General features: G+C 38.1%; 4 protein-coding genes across 4 annotated transcripts; 3 read left to right on the top strand and 1 right to left on the bottom strand.

Annotated features, from left to right (window-relative positions):
- Window positions 1-120: 120 nt before the first annotated feature.
- On the top strand, window positions 121-2886 carry LOC145913768 (NADH dehydrogenase [ubiquinone] 1 beta subcomplex subunit 3-like). The gene is made up of 3 exons (XM_083001527.1): window positions 121-263; window positions 2070-2202; window positions 2412-2886. Exons 1-3 carry the CDS (start codon window positions 214-216, stop codon window positions 2508-2510), a joined length of 282 nt encoding a protein of 93 aa, XP_082857653.1. The 5' UTR covers window positions 121-213; the 3' UTR covers window positions 2511-2886.
- Window positions 2887-5371: 2485 nt separating this feature from the next.
- Window positions 5372-15831, top strand: LOC145913033 (uncharacterized). Its single transcript, XM_083000547.1, has 28 exons — window positions 5372-5468; window positions 5579-5782; window positions 5897-6001; window positions 6065-6274; window positions 6402-6579; window positions 6964-7307; window positions 7600-7776; window positions 7955-8028; window positions 8302-8472; window positions 8700-8905; window positions 9036-9147; window positions 9235-9336; window positions 9422-9559; window positions 10177-10320; window positions 11356-11476; window positions 11946-12026; window positions 12125-12317; window positions 12635-12729; window positions 13004-13266; window positions 13339-13442; window positions 13609-13811; window positions 13945-13986; window positions 14280-14377; window positions 14482-14614; window positions 14720-14785; window positions 15107-15221; window positions 15280-15310; window positions 15550-15831. The coding sequence occupies exons 1-28, from the start codon at window positions 5419-5421 to the stop codon at window positions 15654-15656; spliced, it is 3867 nt and encodes a 1288-aa protein (XP_082856673.1). The 5' UTR covers window positions 5372-5418; the 3' UTR covers window positions 15657-15831.
- Window positions 15832-16084: 253 nt separating this feature from the next.
- Window positions 16085-17850, top strand: LOC145913377 (peroxiredoxin-6-like). The gene is made up of 6 exons (XM_083001007.1): window positions 16085-16245; window positions 16361-16517; window positions 16619-16753; window positions 16875-16948; window positions 17079-17151; window positions 17340-17850. The coding sequence occupies exons 1-6, from the start codon at window positions 16154-16156 to the stop codon at window positions 17469-17471; spliced, it is 663 nt and encodes a 220-aa protein (XP_082857133.1). The 5' UTR covers window positions 16085-16153; the 3' UTR covers window positions 17472-17850.
- A 1779-nt stretch (window positions 17851-19629) lies between these two features.
- LOC145914492 (uncharacterized) lies at window positions 19630-23612 on the bottom strand. The gene is made up of 6 exons (XM_083002317.1): window positions 23339-23612; window positions 22346-22446; window positions 21493-21966; window positions 21208-21370; window positions 20828-20994; window positions 19630-20404 (listed from the first exon to the last, which is right to left on the bottom strand). Exons 1-6 carry the CDS (start codon window positions 23610-23612, stop codon window positions 19913-19915), a joined length of 1671 nt encoding a protein of 556 aa, XP_082858443.1. The 3' UTR covers window positions 19630-19912.
- Window positions 23613-24881: the final 1269 nt, after the last annotated feature.

A 24881-nucleotide genomic window follows, 5' to 3' on the forward strand; every position in this document is an offset into this window, starting at 1 on the left:
TAAACATCATGAAGGTAAAAGCAGCGTACGACAATGCAAAAAAAGAAAAATAGATTTACGAGCTTACCACGTCTGGCGCCACCTAACGAATTCCAAGGTCATTAAATTAAAGAAGTGCACTTTAAGTTGCAGTGTTTTGTTTTGTTGTACCTTGTACACTAGACCCTGGAAAGCAAGGTTCTGAAAAGTGCTGGAAAGCTTTGAGAAGAAACAATGGGGTACATCTGGGAGGAGATTCCAGAAAAATACAAACCACATTGGAAGTAGGTGTAACTACTGATGCGTTTAGTGACAGTAGGCTAGGCCTATACTTTAGTTTGCATCTTGCATACTTGAGCGTTGTTACAAAAGTTGATTAACCTGTATTTTGTATGAGATTTTTCTTTAAGTTATATAACTTATTTTAAATAACTGGAAAAGAGTCAGCAAAGTACGAATAAAGTTGTTTAGTTTGGATGTGCATATGTTGGTCTATAATTTATCAAAACATACTATATATATTTTTAGGTGTTGTAATATAATTTAATTATGTTTGTTTGCATTTAATATCTTAGAAAATAAAAGTCACAGTTAATGCAAGTATTATATTGTCAGTGTTCAACCTGCCAGATTGGAAAGTTTGTTTTTTGGCGCGGAGGGTTTCGTTTCAGCGATCGTTAATTGTGCAGACAATCGCAACCATTTTTTCGTATGTTAATGCATTAGCTCATTAATATTGTGCGGATAATCGGTAAATTTTCGCTAAAGTGCACGACATTATTTCCAATCTGGTCAACCTGTAGAAATAGATGGCCACATTTTTAGATGTCTTCGTTCATATCTTACTCTGTTTGAATAAGAATACTGATGATGCCGTATAGGTGAAATATATACATGCGGATACCGACAGACCAGTAACCCCAATTTTATCCTTTAGGTGGCGCTATTGTTGTAACAACTTTTTTTCATTTTTTGTTGGTCGGGGTACACTCTCTAAGGTAAGGCTTGCATGATGTCGGATTTTCCTGTCAATTTTGACAGAAAAAGAAAATTGTCTTAGCTTTCCAACCATAGCACAAAGACTACAGTACATTGCTCATACCCAAAATTGGATGGTTAGATTAACGTTCATCAGTGTCCAATTTCTAAACGCCCTACTTGAAAAAAACGTTGGTATTTAAAATTTCGTTTGCAGCGTTCAATGTGTTTACTTGTTTCTTTACCTTGTATGGAACTTACATTTAAAGCTTAATATCACAACTGTTGTGATAATTATACGTATTTCTCTCTCAACATACTGATTACCATTGCAGTGGTAATTTTATGGAGAGCGTAGCACAGCATGAAAAAGATAAATTGTATGAATAAAGAATGGGGGTCTATAGCTTATAAGTGACCATAATCATTTATAGGTGCGCTCCGGCAGCAATGCTGCAGCTTTACAAAACTCTGCTTAAGTCCTATGTTTTGTATTAAATTAATTGCGATACAAAAGGCTCTCGTTGTTAATTGTCACTGTAATAATAGAGGAAATTATCCAACCTTTGTGGCACAATTGACGTAGATCAGTTGCAGGGTTTAAATATGGAAGTGTTTGATTTGCATTTTTTGTGTATGCAACATCAGATAACAATTTGTTCAGGTTGTCATAATGTTTATGTAACTTTCCAGAGACGGTTGGGTGAGTTTCGCAGTACTTGAAATAGCGGAACTTATGTTAAGTTGAAAAAAAAATTAATACGACCGTTGGGTTCTACCTGAGTCTCGTTGTCCAAAGTTGTTTTGTTTCTTTATTTTTCTTTGCATATGGTTGTTATTTTTGTACTCGAAGAAAAGTTCGACGCCTTGAAATGAATGTGGATCTTAGAGATTGTATCCCAACCAAAAGGAAATAAAAAAAATGCTGCAAAAGTAGCGCTCCCTAATGGATAAAATTAGGGTTACCGGTCTGTCTGTATCCGCATGTGAAATATATATATTCTACAAAACAATATCTTGGTTAGATGATTTAGCAGCAGTCCAGGCCAGTCTAAGGAATCACATATCTTACATAAGATGTTGTAAAAGTGCTACTTACAATATTTATACAGAAGCTGGAAAATTGAGGGAACTCCGTATGAAGATGTTCAAAAGCGACTTAAAGCAAAGGGATTAAACAATCCATGGTTAAGAAATGATGTTTGGATATACTCCACACCTAACAAATCCACTTCGATACCTAGGGTTTGTTCCATTAAATATTTTTTGTGATATTTATGCCTAAAGTTAATGTAAATGTGACAATTGCCAGCAACTGACCTTTCAAGGAATTGATTGATAAGTAATTTTTGGGCTGTATACAGGTTGTTGTTGTAGTAAAGAATAATAAAATAAAGTGTGTAAATTGGAATGTGTTTGTGAACTTGGTTAAAGTATTTTGTATTTTTCTATAGTTGTTCAAGAGAGGCCTTCTTCCTGGTTTCGTTCTTTTCCTTGGAGCTCTAACAATTGAAAGATTTCCATTTCCCAAGGATGACAGTAAACATCATTAAATTTGGATGCATCACTTTGTTTTTTTCACTTCAAAAATACAGATTCTTTGAAACAATATTTGGATTGTGTTTCTCAAATTTGAAAAAAATTTCAAATGACACTAATTTATGAAAAATAGTTCAATTGTAACGCCAATCACCATAGTTTACAGTGGTTCTTCCTTTTTTCTTTTATTTTTCACTTACAGTTTAGACTGAATCTTTATTTCCCACTAATATTTTAAAGTAACTTTTTGACCTAATTTTTTAACAATGGTACACATTTACAATGAAGCTTGCCAGCTATCGTGTCAGCTTCTAGTTCTAAACCGCACTGCTTGGCCAATTGGATATAAGCGTACGCCACACAGTGAATACAGAACTTTTTTTATTATTGTTATGCCGACTAATACGCAACCCGAAATTTCCCACCGGTTAAGGTTTAACGAGTACAATTTTAATCATATCAGCCACTTCAAAAATTATCTAATGTTTGCACCACCTGACAGCATGATAAAAATGCAAAAATATTAAATCAACCCACGTCAACAAGAACCAACTTGAAAAACATTAGGAAAGCGTTATCAAGTTAATATAAAATGAATTGATTTATCTCTTGGTTTGAAACCTACAGGTGCAGAAGATTACTATCACCAACGTTAGCGAACGTTCGATTATTTTTTTTAATACGAGCATGACCCAACTCTTCTGTCTCTGGAGGTACGGTCCATTTCCATTCGTGATACCAATGTTTAAATTTTCCGTCAGTACAAATGTTTAAAAACTATACACGAGGTGTCTTGGTGGTCGAATCGATTGACATATATATAGGTCACTTGTTTCATTAGAAAAAGCTCATTGGTTTAAGCGATAGGTCGTCAAACATTGGCATACGAAGAGCCAGTTTCAATCTCACTGCACGAAACTAAAGCATAGCTGGAGCTAAAAAAACGTAAGTTGGCAGAAAAAGCCTCTGCTTTCGGCAGTGCTTTTCAACCTTTTCAAAGACTATCCGCACTTTTCTATGGCACGAAAGTTTCATCCGCACAATGCGGCCAAACGCATAAAATGTAACCAGGGCGTCGATTGTTTATTGCGTGTCGAACATATAAGAAAAATTGTCGTGCTTGTCGCAAAAATGGTGTATCTGGTAAGTAACGCATGAGAAAGACCAGGTTTATTTCGATTACAGGATTGTTGTACTAACATAAGTTTAGAATACGAGTTGAAATAACGACAAAACAATTAAAAACCCTGCCTGTTGTTGGGTGCTATGTCTCTTTTAACGTCCGATTGAACGAAAAATGATACTTGTTTCGTAACAATAACACGTGTTCGGTAACAATACTCCAAACAATGGTAAGTTCAACGCACTTATAGCAAGTGTTGGGTGGTTTTTGCATGGATTTTGTCCTATAATTTATTGTAGTTGCGTTTATTCAGTTGTTTAAACAGACAAATTTTGGGGGGTGGGGATCCCGAACGATGATGCCATTAAGTTTTCAACACTACGTAACCGTTCCAGTTAAATACTGTTGTTTGTTAAACACTCGAAATAAAAATTCCTCTCCAAATAATTGTTTGCGGTTTGAAATTAAACGACTTATACTGGCTCCGACGTCTTCGAACCACTTTTGCCACCAGCATGTACGGCAAAAAAAAATTGACAACTACATGTGAATAGGAAAATCGTCCAATCTTCTAAAAACGAAAACAGTAAGATCGATGTAAATGTTGCAAGATTGGCGTGACCGATACATCAGGCCTAATTAAGTTATTATAGTAATTCAATTTATGGACTTTTGTAGATAAAAATAGCGTTTGTCTGTTCGTGGTACTGCATACCAGTATAACTCTACATTTATCCACGCCGCCCGTGTGAACACTTAGAATGGTGAAAAAGGTATAAATCGACACCTTGCGTGTAAGTAATTCTAACCTCCAGGCGGCATGATAAATTGCCCTATCTTGAACGTTTCTGTTGTGTAATTATACCGTTTTGTGTCCAACAGTTGACCTAACAAAGGGCGTTTTAGATTCACCGTGTAATTAACATGTGTTGCAATGTGACTTGCGCTTGTGGAATTACTGCGCGCCCCAGTAAGAGTTAATTGCGTTCCCGGCGTTATTTGCCTGCTTGCTTTCGCTGTAAAACCTGCGCATACCGTTTTGTACAAATACATTTCAACTGTTTGTGACTCAAGAAAACAACAGTTTTGGAATTTAAACTATTGGAAACCTACCGACGATTCAAGGGGAAGGATTAGCGTTGCTTATTGAAGCGAGTGTACGTAACCAAATATGAAAATTCTTAGACCAAAAACCCTACTTATCGGGCGATTAATTGTCATCCGCACTCATCCGCACTCATCCGCACTCATCCGCACCATGTTTGCCATCCGCACCACAAATTTTCATATCCGCACCAGTGCGGATGGTCCCACAGGTTGAAAAGCACTGGCTTACGGGAACATGCAGGCCAAGGACATACTAGAAAAAATAAATGGCCTTTTGTTGTCAGCCAAATTTTAACCCAAGCTCGTCATTCTTTTCGATTTACATTTGATTTGCCATGAAATAAATAAACCCGAAACGATAAACTACTGCTCGTGCGGATTTTTCGAATTTCAATGATAAATGAAAAAAGCATTTCGGCGTGTTGTTTCTATGTCATTGAGACGTGTCACGTGTTGAAAAACAGCCAATGGAAATGATTTGTAAGCAGAACTTATGGCTGCGTGTGTTTGCAAAAGCTAGTTTCGTTTAGTTTCGTTTTGTAAATCTGTGTTACCAATAGGCTTTACTATTTGGACGTGCGCAGTATGTAATTTTGTTCTACAGTGCACTTTTGTGTAAATTTTATTTCTTCATTTTCCTACGATAGGTTGTCATGAGATAAGTGTATTTATATGTTATTTTTAACAAAAACATGTCGTCACGTTCGCCAAGTCCAAGACATGGCAGTTATCCAGAACGTCGGTAAGTTGGTAGTTTGCTCTTTAATGCAATTGTGCGTGTTTATTTGACAAAAGTAACTTACTGCCATGTCTTGCCAGTTTGAGTAACTTATCAAAATGTTTGTATTTCAGCAAGTCTATTTCTTTGAGTCCAATTCGGACAGAAAGTGGAGCAAATTTGAGGACAGCTAACTGGACAAAAATGAGGTTTCGGGCACCAGGGGAGTCAAGGGGTGCATTTCAAGCAAGTAATTGGAACCAAAGAAATTACAACAACTACAACAACAACTATAACAATTACAATAACTATCGTGGAAACTTCAACCCACGTGGAAGGTAACTTGTTTGTTGCAAACAAATTTTGCATAAAATAAAGAATAACTGTGGCTTCTATGTTCTGTTTAAGTTTTGCCAATTCGTCATTTAAGTAGTGTTTTATTTTTCTGTCAGGTGGCAAAACAGGGGAAGAGGTAATTACAGAGGGAACTGGAATAGAGGGGGTGGTTACGTACCAAAACGTCGAAACTATTCACGAAATTATGGCTCCCGATCAAGGTAAAACTTATTTTGTATATCTTAAAATGGTTAAATTGATCAGAAGTATTTTTTTAAAAATAGATCTCGGTCAAGATCATACTCGCGCTCTCGATCAAGAAGCAGATCATATTCAGCTGAGAGAAGACGGTCATTTTCAAGATCTAGGTCCCGCTCCTACTCCAGGTCCCGTTCTAGGTCGCATGGCTCGCCACACAGAGAATCAATACATAAAACCCCACCTAAGATGCAAGAAAAACCAGCAGCAAAATCAGAAGCAATGTCTTATTTTGGGTAGACTATTTTCTTAGTTTTAATTTCAGTTTATTTAATTTTTATGTAACATGCTCAATCTGACTCATTTGGTGCTGATTTTGTGTACATTGGGGGTTCATTCAGGTAAAAACTTTTTTATTTGTAGAAATGAAGAAGAAATATCCAAAAAGACACTGGAACCTGGAAAAATTGGTATTAGCAAATGGGATTCACCAGACAAGAAGTATGGCGATGATGTGCAAATTGAACAAAAGTCTGGGTTTTCCTTTCAGTCATCAGAAAAACACTCCTCAAAACCAACAATGGAGTTTAAAAGCTTTCCCGTGGGTCTTTATTTCTTTTGCTTAATGACTAGAAATATATGATGGGCTGTTAGAAGCCAACGGTGCCGTGATGTTTACATATAACAACATTTTTAACATAAATTTTCCATTTTATGCTGGTCGATTATATATATATATTATATATGTAAGATATTGACACATATTCATTTGAAACATACTTGCATGTTAAACAATTTCACAAACAAATTATTCAAACCAGTTCACCTAAACTGCCTTTTGGTTAGTCTATAGGCACCTTCTGCTTTAAAAGCAACTTACACCAGTGAAAAAAAGTTGAATATTTTTATAGTCTCAAACTCCCTAAATTCGTAGACCAGAGACTAATACAGCATACTACAAAAATTGACCATAAATTCTTATTAGACATATGAGCAAACAAGTGGAGCAAATGGCCAGGGAGATGAGGAGGGTCATTCAGCTGCACAAGTTCAACAAATGATGGAAAAAACAGCTCTTGCCTCTGTTGCTCGTCACGAAAAGTCGTTAATGAAAATAAGAAAGGCACAAGGTAAAATAAAAAAACTCAACAAGAGTGACTCTTCTGACGACAATTTGGATGAAAACGAAATTCTGCAAATGATGAAAAGTGTGAAGAAAGCTAAAAAGAAGAAGAACAAGAGTAAACTGGGAAAAAAGATGACAAAAGCAAAATTGAAAAAAATGAAATTGGCTGCTCCTTCCAGCTCATCAGACTCTGATGATAAAAGGTAACAATTAAAGTTTGTATGAACATTTTCATAAATTGTGACATGTCAGTTGTAGTTGCATTATTGGAATGACGAGATAACTGTAACAAATAGGTGAATTATTTAAGGGGCCACAACATAATCTGTAAGTCATAAAATTTTCAAATATATATAAATGTTGTGTAAGTTGTAACTGTGTTACAAATTTTGTAATTTTTATCTCAAGTGTTAAAGCAAAGAAAAAAAATCCCCCAACTTGCAATATTGTAGTTTGCCTATTTAATTTATATATAAGTGTGTATTTTGTGTTCAGTTCCGACAATTCAGCATCTGATTCATCGAGTCCAGAGATGCTTAAAAAGAAAGCTTTGTCAATGTCGAGGAAGAAGAAACATGCTAAAATTAAGGCTGGTTCAATTTCACCACAATCTAAGAAAATGCGCCACAATGAAGAAGCAAATATGATGGGATCATATGGTGGAGAAATAAGGTTTGATCAATGGTTTTCACCTATGAAGAAAAGGTGTTTAATGCTTAACAACAGAACATGAATCACATAGTTAACACTAATTTGTACACAGTTTTATACACAAAGTGCTCCAAAGCTTAAAAGTAATTTGTACTGTAAAAGTCAATTGTGCATAATGTTTGTAAATGCTGCAATCCAGAAAAGACATGCCTATGCAAAGTGGAGTTCCTCTAATGCAACAGACAATACAACAAGCACCAGGAAATCAACCAGGTAATGTTTGTCTGTTTGTGCCTAACCATGGTGTGTAGGAGCTGTATCATATATATACATTATAAACAGTCACCAACATTATTGTTAGACTAGTCATCACAATGATTACCAATTCCCCAGGATTTGTGTTGATTGTTGTGGAATATACAATTTGTATTTAATAAATCTAATTTATGTATAAGCTGCAGACAGATGGCCACTGTTTCGACCTAAAAGGTCTCAAATCTAATTTAGTTTGGTGTACTGGTGTAACATGAATATTTTTTATTGCAGTTATGCTTATGGCTCCAAACCTTGGTGATATGAGGCTTCTTGGAACAAATGGTCAGCCATTAAATGTTATTCAGCTTGCTGTCCCTGGGCCTGATGGAAAAATGCAGATTTTGCAAATCCCCTCAATGGGACAGGAGGGCCAACAGCCCATTGTTATGATTCCACCGACAGGTTTGACAAATGTTCTAACTGTCACATCACTCAAAAGTATTTGTCAAATTTGGTCATCCTTTATTATGTTGTGGATTGGAGTTGTCAAAAACTAAACATGTACTGTATTAATATATATTACAATGTGTACAATTTTAATGATTTCATTTAAACTTAAACTTGGTTACACTCACTGCTGGGGTAGTAGCTTTAAAGATAAAAATAGTATTTTATACTTTTGCCCCTAGCTATGCAACAACCACACCAAGCAGTCGGTCAGCAACAAGTTCTGTCTTATCCAACATCAATGGCTTCTGTTGTACCAACACCTCCTGCCCCCGTCCCAAAACCTGTTCCACCTCCAGCACCACCAGGCGAACCACCCATGAGTAGCCAACCTTCTTCGCAGATACTCTATGATGATGATAAAATGTCCAACAACCAAACTGAAAAGGTGCACATATTATTTTCTTGGTATGTGCAAGGTTTCAGATGTTTTGAGAAATGTAACAATAGGCCTGTCTTCAAAAAGAATATTTTAATGTTTGCTTGTTACTATTCCTGACAAGGTATTTGTTAAATAGGAACTTAGTGAAAAGCAGAAGAGAAGAAAGGAAGTGATCAGAACCAGATTGTGGCCACGTCCGGCAAAAACCACATGGGATGAGGAAACAGAAAATTCGAAACAGGAAACTGGTAAACTTGTATTTGTACACATTGTTTGATCTTATTTAAACTACATTTTAGTTGTAAACAAATGTTATAAGGTTGGCTACATTACAGAAAATGCACCTGGAAACGGTAATAGACCGCAGTCTTGGGGCCAATCTAAAGATTCAAAGGCTGATGGTAAAATGAGTTATGAATACAGCAGTGGTTCCAAAGGTATGAACAACATTTTCCAAAAAATTCTATTAAAGAGCATGTGTTTCCAATTAGGCACTCTCTGAAAAAAAAAACATGTTTTTAGATACATATAGAAGGTCGCAGGACAAGAATGGTGGCAATAATATTCCTGGCTTTTCACCTGAAAACAAACATGAAGGTCAAAAGATTCCAACTTTGACTAGAGGCTCGATGCCACAACAATCTGTTGAATCAGTGAAAGGTAAAATAAATAAAAAAACATGTTCAATTTGTTCCGTCTCAACATTGATTAACTGTCTGATGTTTACAATACACATTAATGGTTTTTATTTCTTCAGCTAAGTTTTTGAAACTCAGGAATCATTGTTGACTGAATAAATTATGTATGCTCACTGCCTGACATATTTTTTGCAGCAAATTTAGCCACAATGGACAAATTTTGGTTTGTAGCAATTTTCCAAATGCTGAAAACAATCTCCTACTTTGCCTGCACATCTGTGTTGAGATATTATGTAATGGGTTGAAAGCTTCTTGAAAGCAGGGCTGGAATGCAAAAATGAGAAATCACAGATATAGAAAAAAATCATGAGGGCCTCTTGTTAAATGTAGCACTTATTGGCAAGTGACAGTCTAGTGCACTGGATGAAATATGTTGGTGAAGTCTCGAAAAAAATGTCTTGACATTGAAAAATATGTTGTCTATTGATTGTTACAGTTATACACAATTGTCCGCACACCAACGTAAGTGTTTGTAGGATATTTTGGCATGTACATTTTAAGTTGATGATGTCAAAAACATTTCACTTGTTTGTAAATCTTGTCAAAAAGTGATATTTATTGTGATTTCTGTGTTTGCAGAGACTATTGACGAGCTGCCAAGAAAAAAGCATGAAAGTGTGAATCCTGTATCACATGCTTCCACGGGCATGACAAAGTGCAGTGATGCTTCCTCATATAACCAACCACAGTTGGTAGCCTATCCTTCACATATTACACAAAGCTGTAAGTTATTCTATAGTGGCATCTTAAGCTATGTTGACAGTAATTGTAGGGGCTCAAAATTTTGGGCGTAACTCCTTTTTTTGCTGTAAAATTACAGTCAATTTTAGTCGCGCTTTGGAAAATTGGAATGTCTCTATGGCCTGCGCAATTGTATTATGGAAAACCAAGAAATGAGTGTTTGCGATGATACATGTGCCAAAGGTTTCTTTTACTTCGAAACAAAGGGCTTGAATGTACCCTACAAATGAAAACAAAATTTACATGCAGTAGCCTAATGCGCCTCTGCACATTTTCACAATGCGTTTGAAAACAGAACTATGCTAAATTTTGCTCTGTAGCGCAATAATCGGTTTGCACTGAGGAAACTACATGTTATTGCAACAATGTGACCACTGGGCAAAAACATTTTGTCTCTTACCAGTGTGCAAATCGCAAATATTTCATAACAATGCTCTGTGTTTGAAAACAATGGCAAATTTAGACAGGAGGCAGTTATGTGGGGAATTGCAACAAACAATTTTAGGTTCACGTTTATTTAGCTCCCAAAACAGAATATATGTTTTGCGAAGTAAAGGGGGTGTTGACCACTTGGATCCCACCCTCTGGATTATTGACATTTTGTGGTGTCACTATAGACTATACAGACTAACAAGTCTCTTATTGTACTATCATTTCATTGGCGTTTTCTCATGACTTACCCAAATTAACTTCACCATGAGGTATACCAGGGGAAATCGAACATACTTAACAAAAACAGATTTTACACAATGCGAGACACTTCACTGACATTTCCATTTATTTACAGCTTGTAATTTTTATTCACACCAATTGCGCCAACATGTACGGGTGGATGTGTTATGAGCGCATCTGTTTTTCTTATCCTAGCAGCACGAAGTTGAATTGTGACTAAATAACTAAAAATTGAGACATGCCAACTGGGCTTGTGGCCACTGATGCCAATACCAATTACTCTATTTTCATTTTTTAGTACTAAGTTCTTCTTGTAAACCATTTTTGCACTTTTGTTGTCTCCAGCATATGAACCAGTGTATGTTGGGTCCCAAGCCACTGCTTCAGCCTCTGCAGCTCAAGGTACCTCTCTTCAACAAAAAGAGAGTAAATGGACAACTGCAACTGAAGATTTTATTCGTGAAAGGTAAAATGTCAAGTAATAATATTTTTTAACCACCCTAAGTTTAAACTTTTAACATGCTTAAAGTATTTTGAAAATCTGTTTATCGTCCCATATTCTGAGATCGCGGATTCAAACTATTTTTTACCATGTTTCATTGATGAAAGCATGTATATCTTTGTAAATACTATTCATTGACATTCAAATAACTTGTGTACAACAACCTCAGTGCACAAGTGACTTTTTAAACCTCCAATCACCTTCAAAACAGTACTATGAATTATTAATAAAATGCTGGCAAGTTGTGATCCGCCCTATGTAAAATGTGTCTTATTGTAAAGGGAAGGTACACACAAAAACTATACAGTGCTGTTACAATTTTTACATTTTGTTGCTGGAAATTTTTGGCCAAAATATTTTACCTTTGCTGACAAGGTGCTCATTTGTGTAATACTGATCATGAAAATAAGAGCTTTTTATTATTAATATTTAGGCAACCACAGAAAAAGAGCAAATATGATGAACCTGGCGAAAGTAGCTCTGATGAAGATTTTACAACTGCTCTCATAACCAAGTATGAATAAACAGTTGTAACTGCTGTAAAGACACTGATAGTTTACAAGTGAATGTCTTGTTACTTCTTGTTAAAATTACATCACTTTTCTTTTTAAGGAAACCAAAAAAGAAGAACTATGAAGCTCAAATGATCGAAATGCAAGAAGAGGTCTCCTATCAGGATGAGGACATGAAAAAAGGAAAGAAAAAGAAAAAAAACAAAAAGGAAAGGAAAGATTCTTACGGAACTGAGGAAGCCACCAGTCCTCACGTCAAAGAAAAGAAACGAAAGAAGAAAAAGAAAAACAAGGTAAATGACATAAATGTGAAAAAAGAGCCATAATAATCATCAAGAGCTTCCGGCAGGGTGTACACACTGTTTCAACCTGCATAGTCTCCTCAGTGCAGCTGTTGACTGTGGCACTGCAACTGCACTAGCTTTTACACTGGCAGGCATACAGATTTCCACTTTGTAGTTTCAGTCAACGTCAGTCCGTTGGGTGCCCAACTGGTTAATGGGATTTTATGATTTTTATAGATTTTGCGTTGAATTTTCTTTTGTGTGATTGAAGTATTGAGTGATTGTTTGAGAAAACCAAGAACTTTTAAAAATGATTTGGGATTTAGGACAAGGATTATGAGAACACAAGTGATGCTGAGATGAAAAAACTAAAGAAACAAGAAAAGAAACATGACAAAGCAGAAGATGATGATCTTGTTAGGTAGAAACAAATTATTTTGTTGAATCAAATTGACAATATTGTGACACAATCTACTCACAACTGCCATGCACTTAACCACAGGAATAAACACATTCCTAAAATTTGCTTCTAAACACTTACATGCAATGTAGAAAACATTAACTTCACTGCTTTGAACCGTTATTAACCGAGTCATTTTGTCATTGAATACATTCTTTTTCCTCGGCCATCCTGTGTGTCTGAAGTTTCCATAAAATCTGTTGTTAATATTATTAAGTAAATGTATATCTTGCAGGCACATCCCGAGCGACTTGCCGCTGTCTCATATCCGAGGTTTGGTTGTGAGACAAGATGATGAAGGCAACCAATCTATATTCGAACACATTGACTTCTCAAAACTTGCATCTGAGAGTGAGTTTGCGGAGGAGAAGGATTCTTATGAGGACCAGTTTGTCTCTCTGTTTGGTTCAACATCAGAAGAAAGCAAGCCAGCAAAAAAGATCAGCCCTCTTAACATGAGCAAGAAGGCATTGAAAAAAGTGAAAGTAACTCCAGATGGTAATTGCCCTGGTCCCTGTTTTTGAAACAGTGTGAAAAGGTTTTCTAAAAATTCTTTGTAAACATTCAAAGGTCCTCGAACTGTGGCACACATGACTGAAGTTTCACTGTCTCGGAGAATTGCAGTGATTTGGGAGGCAAACCGTGCGGAGGAGAAGAAAAATGTTTCGCAAAAGGTTGTTTGTAGCAAGTTGACCTTACACAATATAGATTATTCAAGACATTAAAACCAAGCAACATTACACCCTATTTGGTTTATTTAGCCACTTGACCTTGCTGACTACTTGTGTTCAGTTTACAGTGCTGTTTGTCTTGACACGAGTAACCGTTAATAATTAACAGGTTTCAGTAAATCTGGCAAGTTTGTCGAACGTTGACGACAAATATGAGAAGCTGAAATCTCCACCCAAATCACGATCTTCTTCTCCTGATGACCGCAGACACAGATCCCGTTCCTCTTCCTATGGATCCGAGTCCTCAAGATCAAGGTCAAGAAGTGCGAGATCCCCCAGGTCTCTCCCGAAAGCTTATAGTGGTGATAGAAGGTATGGAGAGATTAATGTCAGTCTTGATTTTTTTAAAAGCTTTTTGATTTCTGTTATTTATATTGCGGAATGTCATAGGCTAGTTTCATTTAAGCTCACAACAGAACTTGACTTATTTGCTTTTGTTCTGCAGCTTCGACCGTCAGGACAATAGAGAGAGCAGATCACGTTCCAGGTTCGTACCACGTCTAGTCGTCTAGTCTTTCCACCGCAGGATTTTCTTTTGTAAATGTTTAACGTTGCCGTCATGCCGGGTAACTTCAATGTAACGGTTGCTTTTCAAAACCTTGCACCAAACACTTCGCCCTCACATGTGCCTTTTCAATAGGATGTGGAATGGTTTGAGTAACTTTAAAAGATCATCCACGCGAAACGTTTTTATTCCATCTCCTAATCAGAGCATTTTGTTCGAATTGTTTTGTGACAAAGCGATGGAACCACGTCATGCTTATGTTGCTTTATATTCAGATCGCGTGAGGGAGATAGGCGCGGATATCGAAACAATAACCGAGGTTATTTCCAACCACACAATCGATACAACCAGAGGTTTCCATACCGTGGAAGAGGTAACGCAATCGATCAGCGTTTTAAGTGATCATATTGTTCTTACACTTTCGTCCAAACTGAAAACGAATACAACTGTGTGTTCATAATTTTGTGTTGAATGCAGGCAACTTCGTGAACTACCGAGCCAGAGGAAGATTCTTCCACCGAGGTTTCAACAACAACAGGGGTTACAACAACTACAACAACTATAACAACAATTACCGTGGAAGAGGTTATTACAACAACAACAATCAGAGGTAATGCAAACAACATCGAGGAAACGGTGCCTGAAAAGATTCTTGTAATGTGATGCTTGAATTATTTATGTTTAATTGCTTTACAAACGAATTTTTGATGTTTAGGGATCAAAATCAGTGGAGAAACAGAAGGCAGAGTTATAGATCAGACGATGAAGAACGCCGAGATAGGTATTGTGCAGTCAGTTCCATCTAAGAGATAAGCGCATACTTTGTATCACTGTTATTAATATCAATGAAAGTCTGTCGCTTTTGCGGTTGAAGTGTCGTTCTTATTTACTTATCTAATGTGCTCATACCTACCTCAACGGTATGCAGAATTTTTAATGCCCAAGGCCTTGTCTGTAATGTTACGCTGCACTGTCAGTTTGCTGAAACATGTGTTGGCACTCGCTTCAATTCCGCCAGCAGTGTCCGGTGTCTTGTTTTGAACACGTTTCTGCGCCGACCAAAGCCGCAGGCCCACATTGAAAGAAATCTATCTTAAATCAGGCGGCGATCACGAAGTTACTCCGTGAGCGATCGGCGCAGTGGAAGCAGTGCAAGCAGCGAAGACGAACGACGTGATCAACGCGGCGAAACGGACCATGTCAAAACTGCACCAGAGGTAAATACGTTGCTGCAATGATGCGTATTTCCCAACTCAAGGTGTTGTTTCGTTGCAGAATCAGGAAGTGCAGCAGCCATACTCCAGCGGTAAGGCGTTACGCTTGGACTGCCATGTTGGAAATTCTTGAAAAGGGCTTTGTTTGCGAAATGACTTGGCATTTTTTCCCCTCAAATTCCCTCATCCCCTTTCAGCACAAAGCCAACGCTTGTTTTTTAAAATGGCGCTCCACCGTTATTCCATGACGGCTATGCACATAAGCACCCATAAATACCGAAAACGATAAATTTGGAAAAGACCCAGAAAAATATGATTTACTGAATAACAGGGGCTGCTGGACAGGGAACTGATGGAAGTGAAAACGTGAAAGTTCGCAGAAAATCGCCCGACCAATGGACGCACGATATGTTTGAAGAACACGAGAAAGAAGAATGACAATATTCTCCAAAATGCACGACTATTCCAAAAACATAAGATGGCGCACAGTCACTTCAACAAAAAGAGCATCATTGTATATCTTCATGTGCATATTTGTAAAAAAAATCGCTGCGTGTTTTACTGTTTTATGTCCTAGCAGCGCAGGCGTAACAATAAAATTTTGTTCAAAGAACCCAATTTGTCGCGAATGTTACGTCGCTGTATGCTTTTTCTGGGAATTACAGCAGTTTGGCAAAATGCCTTGCAGGGCACCAGAGTGATTGAGACGTGGAGCGATAACACTCACGAAAATGCCATGAAAAAGGGAGGGCAAACGTGGCTCGCTTGAAATGTTTGGCTTGCGCGGCAGCGAGCACGTTGGGACAGGAAGTAGGCAACGGCATGTTGTGACTGTGAGACAGATTTACACAGAATGAAAAAGTTAATGATAAAAAACGTGTTTCTTCATTACACAGGAAAAAGTTTTTTCCAAATCTAATTGATAGGGTTAAAAAATGCCGGCTCCTCAACTTGGACAAGCTTTTCCGAATTTTACAGCTGACAGCACGGAAGGAAAATTAGATCTGTACAAGTACATCGACAATTCGTAAGTTTTATGTTATTCACTCGTTTTTATGTAGCGTAATGCATTGCACGTTAAATTGAAAATAAATCATTTCACACAATTGTGCATTAGTAACAGTGAATTTGGTTGAATGCAGATGGGCGATACTTTTCTCGCACCCAGCAGATTATACACCAGTGTGCACCACCGAACTTGGTCGAGCAGCACAATATGAACCAGAATTTAAAAAGCGTGGTGTGAAAATGATTGGGTTGTCAGTGGATTCAGTTGAGGATCACAAAGGCTGGATTAAGGTACTGGTTGGTAACTGATTCAAGTATATCTCAATTATTGGTGATCTTTACAGAGTTTTAGCGCAACCTATTTTTACTTACATTGATCTATTTGTTTTCAGGACATCGTACATTACAGCAAGAGTAATAGCTTTCCATACCCTCTGGTTGCTGCATCTCGTCAGATGGTTAGCGAATTGGGAATGTTGGACCCAGATGAAGTGGACAAGAAGGGAATGCCATTGACAGCTCGTTGTGTAAGACATTTGAATTAAGTATTTAAGATGGTTTTTAACTTTTTTGTTGGTAGATTAGAAATATTTTCAAACTGTTTGTTGCCATAAATTAATATTATAATAAACCTTATAAATGATAAAGGTTTTCATCATCGGCCCAGACAAGAAACTGAAACTATCAATTCTTTACCCAGCAACAACTGGAAGAAACTTTGAGTATGTCTGCCTGTTTCGTAGTTTGCTATCAAATTATTTGTAAATAATATTGAAATAAATTACAAAATGTTTCCATTAAAGTGCAGTAATAAGGTTAACTATTGTTCTGAACAGTCATTGTTGCTTTTAGTGAACTGTTGAGAGTAATTGACTCCTTGCAGCTGACAGCTAACAAAAAGGTTGCAACTCCAGTGAACTGGCAGGTAAGCTGATGCCAACCTAAAGAACTTCCTTTTTTTTCTCTATGTAAGTGCCAGATGTCACATCTGCACATTTGTTAAATTCCTAAAAAACATTTTTCTGTTTATCTTTTTGTTTTGAACCCCTAACTGCCATATGAAGACTTGTTGTTTGTGGATGTTTGATACAAAAATGCTTTTGCTTTATTCAGAGTGGTGATGATTGCATGGTTGTGCCATCACTTACAGATGAGGATGCAAAGGCAAGATTTCCAAAAGGTTTCAAAACAGTTGAAGTACCATCTGGAAAGCGCTACATTCGGCTAACCCCTCACCCCCAGTAAATACACCAGCAAGGCCAATGAAACAATTCATTTTTTGCAAATTGTATTAATCATGTTTATCGGCTTATCATTTGCCCCCTATACTACCATTATGTGATTTAAACTATTGGTTGGTTAAACATGAAGAAGAAAAACAAGTCCGGTCATATATTTGTTGTATTTTGTGTCACCATCGCTATCATGTGAGCATTACATTTACCAACTTGGCCTATCTACAGAATAGTCATAAAAACCTATAAATAGTAAGTTATTGCAAATGGCATTCTGCATTATATCACCTTCCTGTGGGCAAAATCATATTCCATGAAGTCAAGAAAACTCCAGAACATAAATGAAAAACCGCAAAATCTAATGATGGAATAAAATTAATAAACCTACACAGTAGAAATGAGCAAAACCAGTGCTGGCTGATGTATTGCAGAAGACTGATTATTGATATGTGTTTGGTGGATGTTTGCACAAAAAGCTTTGTTTGGTTCTACGATGTTCTTTATGGGTAACATGGGCTTTTTGGAAACGAGGCTCGTATTCGTGAAACTTTTGGGCCCCGGTCCATATTTTTTATAGTATTTTATTATTTTACATCAGAATTTAAACTTCGGGCAAGAATCCAGACCAGTTGTTCTGCGCCTGACGGACATTGCCAAATATTTTCTCCATCTGTGGCATAATCCTAAGATACCCCCGTTCTTTTCTTTTGCAACGTTGCAAGGCTGTAGATTTGTAGGATGAATATTGTAGAGTCTAGGGGTCACTGACCAATGCTAAGGTCAGCAATCAGGGCGTCGATTTTTTCTTGCGTGTCGAACATCTTGAGAAAAATTGTCGTGCGTGTCGAATAGTAAAAATGTCGTATCTAATTAAAGCATAAGAACGACCAGGCCTATTTCGATTGCAGGATTCTTGTACTTACATAAGTTTAGAATACACGTTGAATTAACGACAAAATTAATTAAAACCTTGCATGTCGTAGGCTGCTATGTCTCTTTTAAGGTCCGATTGAACGAATAATGGTACTAGTTTCGTAACAATGCAACATATGTTCGGTAACAATGCCAAGTGTTCGGTAACAATGCTACTACAAGTTTATAGGAGAATCGTTGGCGTCCAATCTTCGAAAAAAACTAATAAGATTGATGTGAATGTTGCAAGATTGGTGTGACCGATATGTTAGGCTAAATTAAGTTATTATAGTAATTCAATTTATGGACTTTTGTAGCAATAGCCTTGTTCTGTTCGTGGTACTGCATATCGGTAATTTAACATTTATTCACGCCGCCCGTGTCGAACAGTGGCGTCGCGTGTCGAACACTTAGAATGGCGAAAAAGGCATAAATCGACACCCTGGTCAGCATAGTTATTATGGCCGTGAACTAACTGTAGAACGCAAATATAGGTTCTGTGCTTTAGTTCAGGCGCATTCATGCATGCATAATGTGAATTTATAAACCTAACGCGGGTTCGCTTGATTGTCAAAAATATTTGCTTTTAGAACTCACGAAGAGGGGCTACTATTGCTTAAGAGAAAGAAAATAATTGCAGATGCATTAAGACAGTATAACACAGTGAGGTTTTGTCAACTTGAATGGCAACTACATGAAGGTAAAACTTTTTGTTGATGTCACTTTTCTTATTCTTGACAGAATTACAAAAGCGCTTTCCTGAAATGTAAATAAAACTCGGTCCGTCTTGTGTTCTACAGCGATTCTGCTCTGGTAGTTTGTACCTAGTTTGGCACCCAACGGATCGGCGTTTACTACAAAGTCACCACAAAGTGGTGCTCGCCACCAACTGCACTGATGATACCTGATAGGCTAAAACAGTGGGCGTTGTCTGTAGCTCACTGATCATTTTGGATCAATCTCCCGTAGTAAACATGATTTACATGAGAAATGACACTTTAGCTTTTTAAGCAGTTTGTTTGGTTATAATTTGTTTCTTTGGTGATGTGCACATAGTTTGGTGTCAAACGGGTCGACGTTTATTGCAAACTATTTTTTGCTTGAATGTTTCAGTTTGCAATTGGTTGTTAAAGAAATTTGTTAATGACTGCCTCGAGAAAATGCATAGAATCGGATCATATTTCTCGTGCTGTTCTAAAATTTCCGCAAAAAATTTCATAGGTATAAGTTTTTTTATTGAACAGCAGCACTACAAACAGTAGCATAAATTTTTATTTGTTATGCAATACAGTGATAAACACGAGGCAAGACGAACTGCCAAGGACGAAATAAAATCGCGAAGTCCTTGTGTGTCCATTATCACCCACCCAGTCACAGTATTTGCTCAAACGCACAGTGAATTGCATTGGCGTCCACAATGTGTCGACAAGCGTCAACTTCATATTGGTTTTGTGGAAATTTCTTCTTGGACGCCCTGGTGTCGCGGATTAAACCAGATTCAGAAACAAATCGCCAAATTTTGATCGATGCCAAATCTCGTTATATGTTGTGGTTGAGATGCTTTGTCGGTTCACACAATCTTTGCACGAAAGCGTCTCTTTCCTCGGGACACATTTTCAACAAATCCTCGCAAGGACACGTTGACAGTTGTGGGCATTGTCCGGTTGATCGGTGGATCCCATTCGACGACTTAAAGTTTCTTTTTTCAGTCACTGTTGCGTTAGTCAAGGGGGAAGTGTTATTGTTGTTGCTTGCGTTACGCATTTGTCCACTTTCCTTGGTGGGGGAGTTAGCTTTACTTCCCGAGGACGACCTGTTGCCAGGCAACAGTGTGACGAGGAGGCTCTCCAGTGGGGTACGTCGATTCGCCGCTTCCTTGTAATAGTTTGAGCGAAGAAATCGCGGATAAGAGTCATTTTCCATAATGTTGAAGATCTTACGCTGTGCGGTGTCAAACACATCGACTGGCAGGGAGTCTCCACATGACATGCTTAAAGCCACCTGCCTTTGCGTCACATGGTCAATATTCACCTGAAAAGATAACGTAGGGATATTAAAAAAAACTCAAATGCCCGCAAGCTCTACTGAACTGCGCAGAAGCGTTTGTAGCACGTGCGTTGGCCACAGTTAATAAACGTATCTTCTATAAATAAAGTCAGACGGATCTGGTGCAGATAAACACCTCTGCTTTGATAAAATTCTCAATGTTTGTTCACAACGCGCGTCAGCTAAATTTAACACAAGCCTTGTGACTAATCGACCCAGAGGTGATTTGAATTCGTCTCATCTATTTTAGTGCTTTTTGTATGCCAAGTCAAGCGTATTCTTTGTATGGGGTGAGCAAATACGCATGTCTGGTTAACAAATGTCACGCACACGCCGTTTGACCCCGAGTTGCCCAAAAGGTTAAATTACATCTGGCAATTCGTGAAAACCACAAAAGTTCCTTATTACCTGATGTGGTGACTTGGACGAAATGAATTGCTCATATATGTAAGCACCCTCCCGATACCGCTGGTCGGCGGTTTTTAGTTTTTTGAATTTTTCGCAGGAGCACCAAAACTTCAGGTTTTCCGAGCTGTATTCCGAATCGAGGAAGTCATGGAAAGCGGTGCGCATTTCTGTCACAAGGAAAATAGCTTTCAACGTAGGCAGTATATCCGCCAGACAAGTAGGCGTTGTTGGGCACGTAATATTTTTTCCCGGATGCACAACAGCATCAGATGATATTTTTGTAGTTGCGAGGCGCTTTATGACTATGTTTCACGCCCACAAATCGCTTATTCAGTACTCTAAGTCGTCATAGCATGTTTATTCCGAAAACAAAAACTTACTTTTGCTATCCAGTGTGTTGTGTAGCGACATTGCTTCGGCTGATTGTGAATTTTGCGGTCTTTTCATAATTCCTGAGCTGAAGAATGCTGAAACCGGTCGCGAATTCTTGTTCGAGTTTCCGACACCGTCAAATGTTGTCGCTGCCTTCCCTTTTCTCAAATCCTGAAAAATAAAGGAATTGGTTTAAATACCAGATCAAAACCTACTAAAAACTATACTTTAATCTTACTACAAATCTTCTTTGCAAATAATTGTATAGTTAAGGATAAAGGTAATGAACTTACAGGTAAATTCACTTTCTTCTTTCTGAGTCGTACTTGGTTTATTTTTAGGTTTAGGTCGCTGGATTCTGACGAATGACGTTGAGCAAAAGTTGGTCCCTCGGACTGATTTTGTGTATTGTCGCTCAACAGAGGTGCACTGTGTCTAGTCGAGTTTTGCTTTGAACTTTCTTGTAGATTGCTTTCTTTTGGAACGCAAGGAACTAAACTGTCACTGCAGCGGTTTGGTTCAGAATCGTTTGAACAAGTGTCTTCTTTTTGTCCTGCGTACCAGGTAGTTCGTCGTTGTGATAGGCTAGCTTCTGGGTTTGTCAGGCACTGCTGCTGTTGCGGAGTCTTTATTGTGGGAATCTGCTTGACGCGTTGCTTGCCTTCTTGTTCCTCAGTGGTCAATTTACGATATTTACCGTAGCTGAAAAACAAAGCATTTAATAAAACTTCCGTTTTCAACACTTGTCCAAGCAAAAACTTTTCCGGCTACTAATGCTGCCTAACAAAACTTCAACTAACAACTAAAAAATTCGACCCGCGAACCAGCGAGACAAGGGATACTGACTGATGTGTCTGGTGCGACGAGCCGCTATATATAACCTTCTTCCTACGTCACGCGCCCGCTTGAAAAGCCTGGCGTTCACGAAGGAGGCAACAACAACTCCTGCGCCGTCGCAATTTGTGAATTTTGAGTTTAAAAGTTCTTGTTTCAATTAAATTTAACCTCGATTAATTTCTGTTTCGCTAAAGGCCTCCCCTGATACACCATTTTTAGTTTTTAATGCCTGGTACATTTACACACACTTATCAATAGGTGTTTATTGTGTTTATTTACCGCCAGATGTAATTTACGCAAATTTCTTACTTCTTCATGCTGTAAGTTACAAGAAGTAACATCAAACAACTTGGAAGGACGTGACCGGCAGTACATGAACTGGGGAAATTCTCCAAACACGTGCGTGTAAGCTACTCGACAAGCATTGGCTATTTGGCAAGGCCTCAAATGGTTTTTAATTGCTTTTTGTTACTTCATGGGACGGAAAAACTTGTTTTCAACAGTTAGTTCGTTGCCGCTAGTTTGGCAACAACATGCACCGCAAAGTACGAATCGATCGAGTGTTCGCCCGTCACTGTGGTCAGACCAAGTAAACAGGTCACCGGAAATCTTATCTTAGAACTGGTAGCTCTTATTGCGGTTGTGTTCAGTTCTGATTACAGCCAACGTGCATGATTGAGTTCTTGCATTTGCCTATGTTTTACCCCGCACATGATGGCAGGTTGGAGATCACGCACAAAAAAATTCGCCACTTAAACAACGCTTATTTTGATTTCCGAAATAAAGGTTGCAACAACGGCGTCTCGCGCAATGACGAAATGCTGCCAATCATTTCGAAAACACCGACAATATTATGCGAGTCCACGTCACGCAGCACGTTTAACTGACAACAGAAAGCCTCACTATTGTCACCTGACGAGTACTTCCTGTTGCACGTGGCCCGTAGGTAGGAATGCAGCGTGTGCCAATATACGTAGATGAACTCCGTAAGTCTTATTGTTTTTTTCCACCCGCTTTCGGTTAAATTGTTTGTCTCCAATGCCGTCACAATTACGAACAAAACAACTAATAATACTGGCAAGAAGGCACGGGATTTGGTTTCACATCATTCCCATGATGACGAAAGCGACATTAAGCAATGTATTTACTGCGCTGCTCGAACAGGGGGAGAGCAAATCAAACCTTTATAACATAACATTACCTCACTATTCGACTACAGATGAGACTGCCCACTTGAATTTGTATTTAAGGATTTAAGTGCAGCTTAACAAAATCGAGTGGGGCCTAGAAATGAATTTATACTTGATTCAACTCGGTCTATGACCCGTTTTAGGCCAACCATTGTCTGGCAAGATCTTAAAATAAACCGGCGGTGTGACTCAGCTTGTACATACGCAGCTACTAATATAGCCTTGCGTTTTCCTAGAGAATCATCAACTTGCTCAATGTTAGCTTTGTCCGATTGTTCGCGCCGACCTGTGGCCTGGATGGTATCAGACATGCGATGCTTTTTGGTTTTGATTTCGTAGGCGTTGTCCGGTTCTAAGTCTGTGAGAATGTTTCTTTTGTCTCCCATCCATCCTTAGTTTCAACGCTGGCGGCAAAACAACAAGGGAACTACGTGACGTATTTTCGATGCTGGGTAAGTTAAATTTGGAATTGGTTTATTTCAGTCAGTTCAAATCCGTGACGATCGCCCATGTACTTTTCTAGCAGTTGAGTGATTTACACACTTGATCGTGGCCAATTTATTTGTCCCAGTGGTGGTTTGGAAAGGCTATTTTAATATTCCTGGTATGTTAAGATTTTCAGTGAAAATTTGCGTTGATTAAGGCAATCTTAAAATATATTCCAATCCTTGCTCCCAACAAACTACTTTTAAGCAGGAAATACAGGAACCCGGACGTGGAGCCATAAAATGGATGTAAACTTGGATGTCCCTTGCTACAGAACCACACATCACGATACCACTCCCTTGCCAAACCTAAACCGTACCAAAATAACCCCGTGCTTAGCGTTGACAGTAAACCTTTAAATCTTCGGTGAAAATGGGCGTAGTCCCCGTAAACCTCTCTTCGTGCGGTTTCTTGTCAAAGGATTCCTGGTTTATGACAGGTTACTTGACTTTTTACTGTTTGTACAGTGGGGAAATGAACAGGAATCCAAACATTCCATTTCGACAAGAGTCGCGAGGTATTAAATGGCTTTTGTTCACTCCCGATAGGAATTCGTGTAAAAATTTTGTGACCACTACAAATATAGATGAAATTTACTGCTGACGACGTAAAGTATTCGTTCTCAAACAAGAAGCAGCCGGGGGCGGTGCATTCTGTGGATGTGACGTCACATAACAACGGTTAGAATGAAGCCAAACTGTGTTTCGGAAGTGTTGACACAAAACCGAGATAACTAAATGCAACAAATCCGTAACGCCGCTGGGGAAGCCTGTGACGTGTCAGAAACGTGATGTCAACGATCCTACAACTAAATTTACAGCAAATCTACATTTTTAGATTCACTGCCTTTCGTTTCCGGCATGACGCAGAGGTCGTGTAATAATTAGTTACGGATTTTTATTCAGAACATTTTCATATGCCTGGCAAACTGCTTCACAGTGTAAATCTACTTTCATACTTCTCTCAATGCAGGGCTCATTTTATGTAATTAATTTTAAATTCTTTCACTTTTTATGACGATTTACAAGTTGTTTCCATAAATACACAGCGAAATGACTTCCAGTAATACTATAAATCAGGTTTTTGTTTGCCGACCTACATAACAACGAACATTAAACCCGCCTATGTGTTTAAACAGTTAACTGTGTTGTCACGACCCGTATGTTACC

The sequence above is a fragment of the Ascidia mentula genome, chromosome 9 (assembly GCF_947561715.1).
Source record: "Ascidia mentula chromosome 9, kaAscMent1.1, whole genome shotgun sequence".
Classification (NCBI taxonomy): domain Eukaryota; kingdom Metazoa; phylum Chordata; class Ascidiacea; order Phlebobranchia; family Ascidiidae; genus Ascidia; species Ascidia mentula.

Excerpts from the sequence above, each read along its gene's own strand:
- LOC145913768 (XM_083001527.1), top strand. The coding sequence starts at position 214 with ATGGGGTACATCTGGGAGGAGATTCCAGAAAAATACAAACCACATTGG. Across the intron at positions 264-2,069 it reads AAATACAAACCACATTGGAA|AAGCTGGAAAATTGAGGGAA; the intron begins GTAGGTGTAACT and ends ATATTTATACAG. Across the intron at positions 2,203-2,411 it reads AATCCACTTCGATACCTAGG|TTGTTCAAGAGAGGCCTTCT; the intron begins GTTTGTTCCATT and ends ATTTTTCTATAG.
- LOC145914492 (XM_083002317.1), bottom strand. The coding sequence starts at position 23,612 with ATGGGAGACAAAAGAAACATTCTCACAGACTTAGAACCGGACAACGCC. Across the intron at positions 21,371-21,492 it reads AGAAGAAAGTGAATTTACCT|GATTTGAGAAAAGGGAAGGC; the intron begins GTAAGTTCATTA and ends TTTATTTTTCAG. Across the intron at positions 20,995-21,207 it reads CAACACACTGGATAGCAAAA|AAATGCGCACCGCTTTCCAT; the intron begins GTAAGTTTTTGT and ends TCCTTGTGACAG.
- LOC145913377 (XM_083001007.1), top strand. The coding sequence starts at position 16,154 with ATGCCGGCTCCTCAACTTGGACAAGCTTTTCCGAATTTTACAGCTGAC. Across the intron at positions 16,754-16,874 it reads TGCCATTGACAGCTCGTTGT|GTTTTCATCATCGGCCCAGA; the intron begins GTAAGACATTTG and ends TAAATGATAAAG. Across the intron at positions 16,949-17,078 it reads ACAACTGGAAGAAACTTTGA|TGAACTGTTGAGAGTAATTG; the intron begins GTATGTCTGCCT and ends TGTTGCTTTTAG.
- LOC145913033 (XM_083000547.1), top strand. The coding sequence starts at position 5,419 with ATGTCGTCACGTTCGCCAAGTCCAAGACATGGCAGTTATCCAGAACGT. Across the intron at positions 14,786-15,106 it reads GATGAAGAACGCCGAGATAG|GCGGCGATCACGAAGTTACT; the intron begins GTATTGTGCAGT and ends ATCTTAAATCAG. Across the intron at positions 15,311-15,549 it reads GCAGCAGCCATACTCCAGCG|GGGCTGCTGGACAGGGAACT; the intron begins GTAAGGCGTTAC and ends ACTGAATAACAG.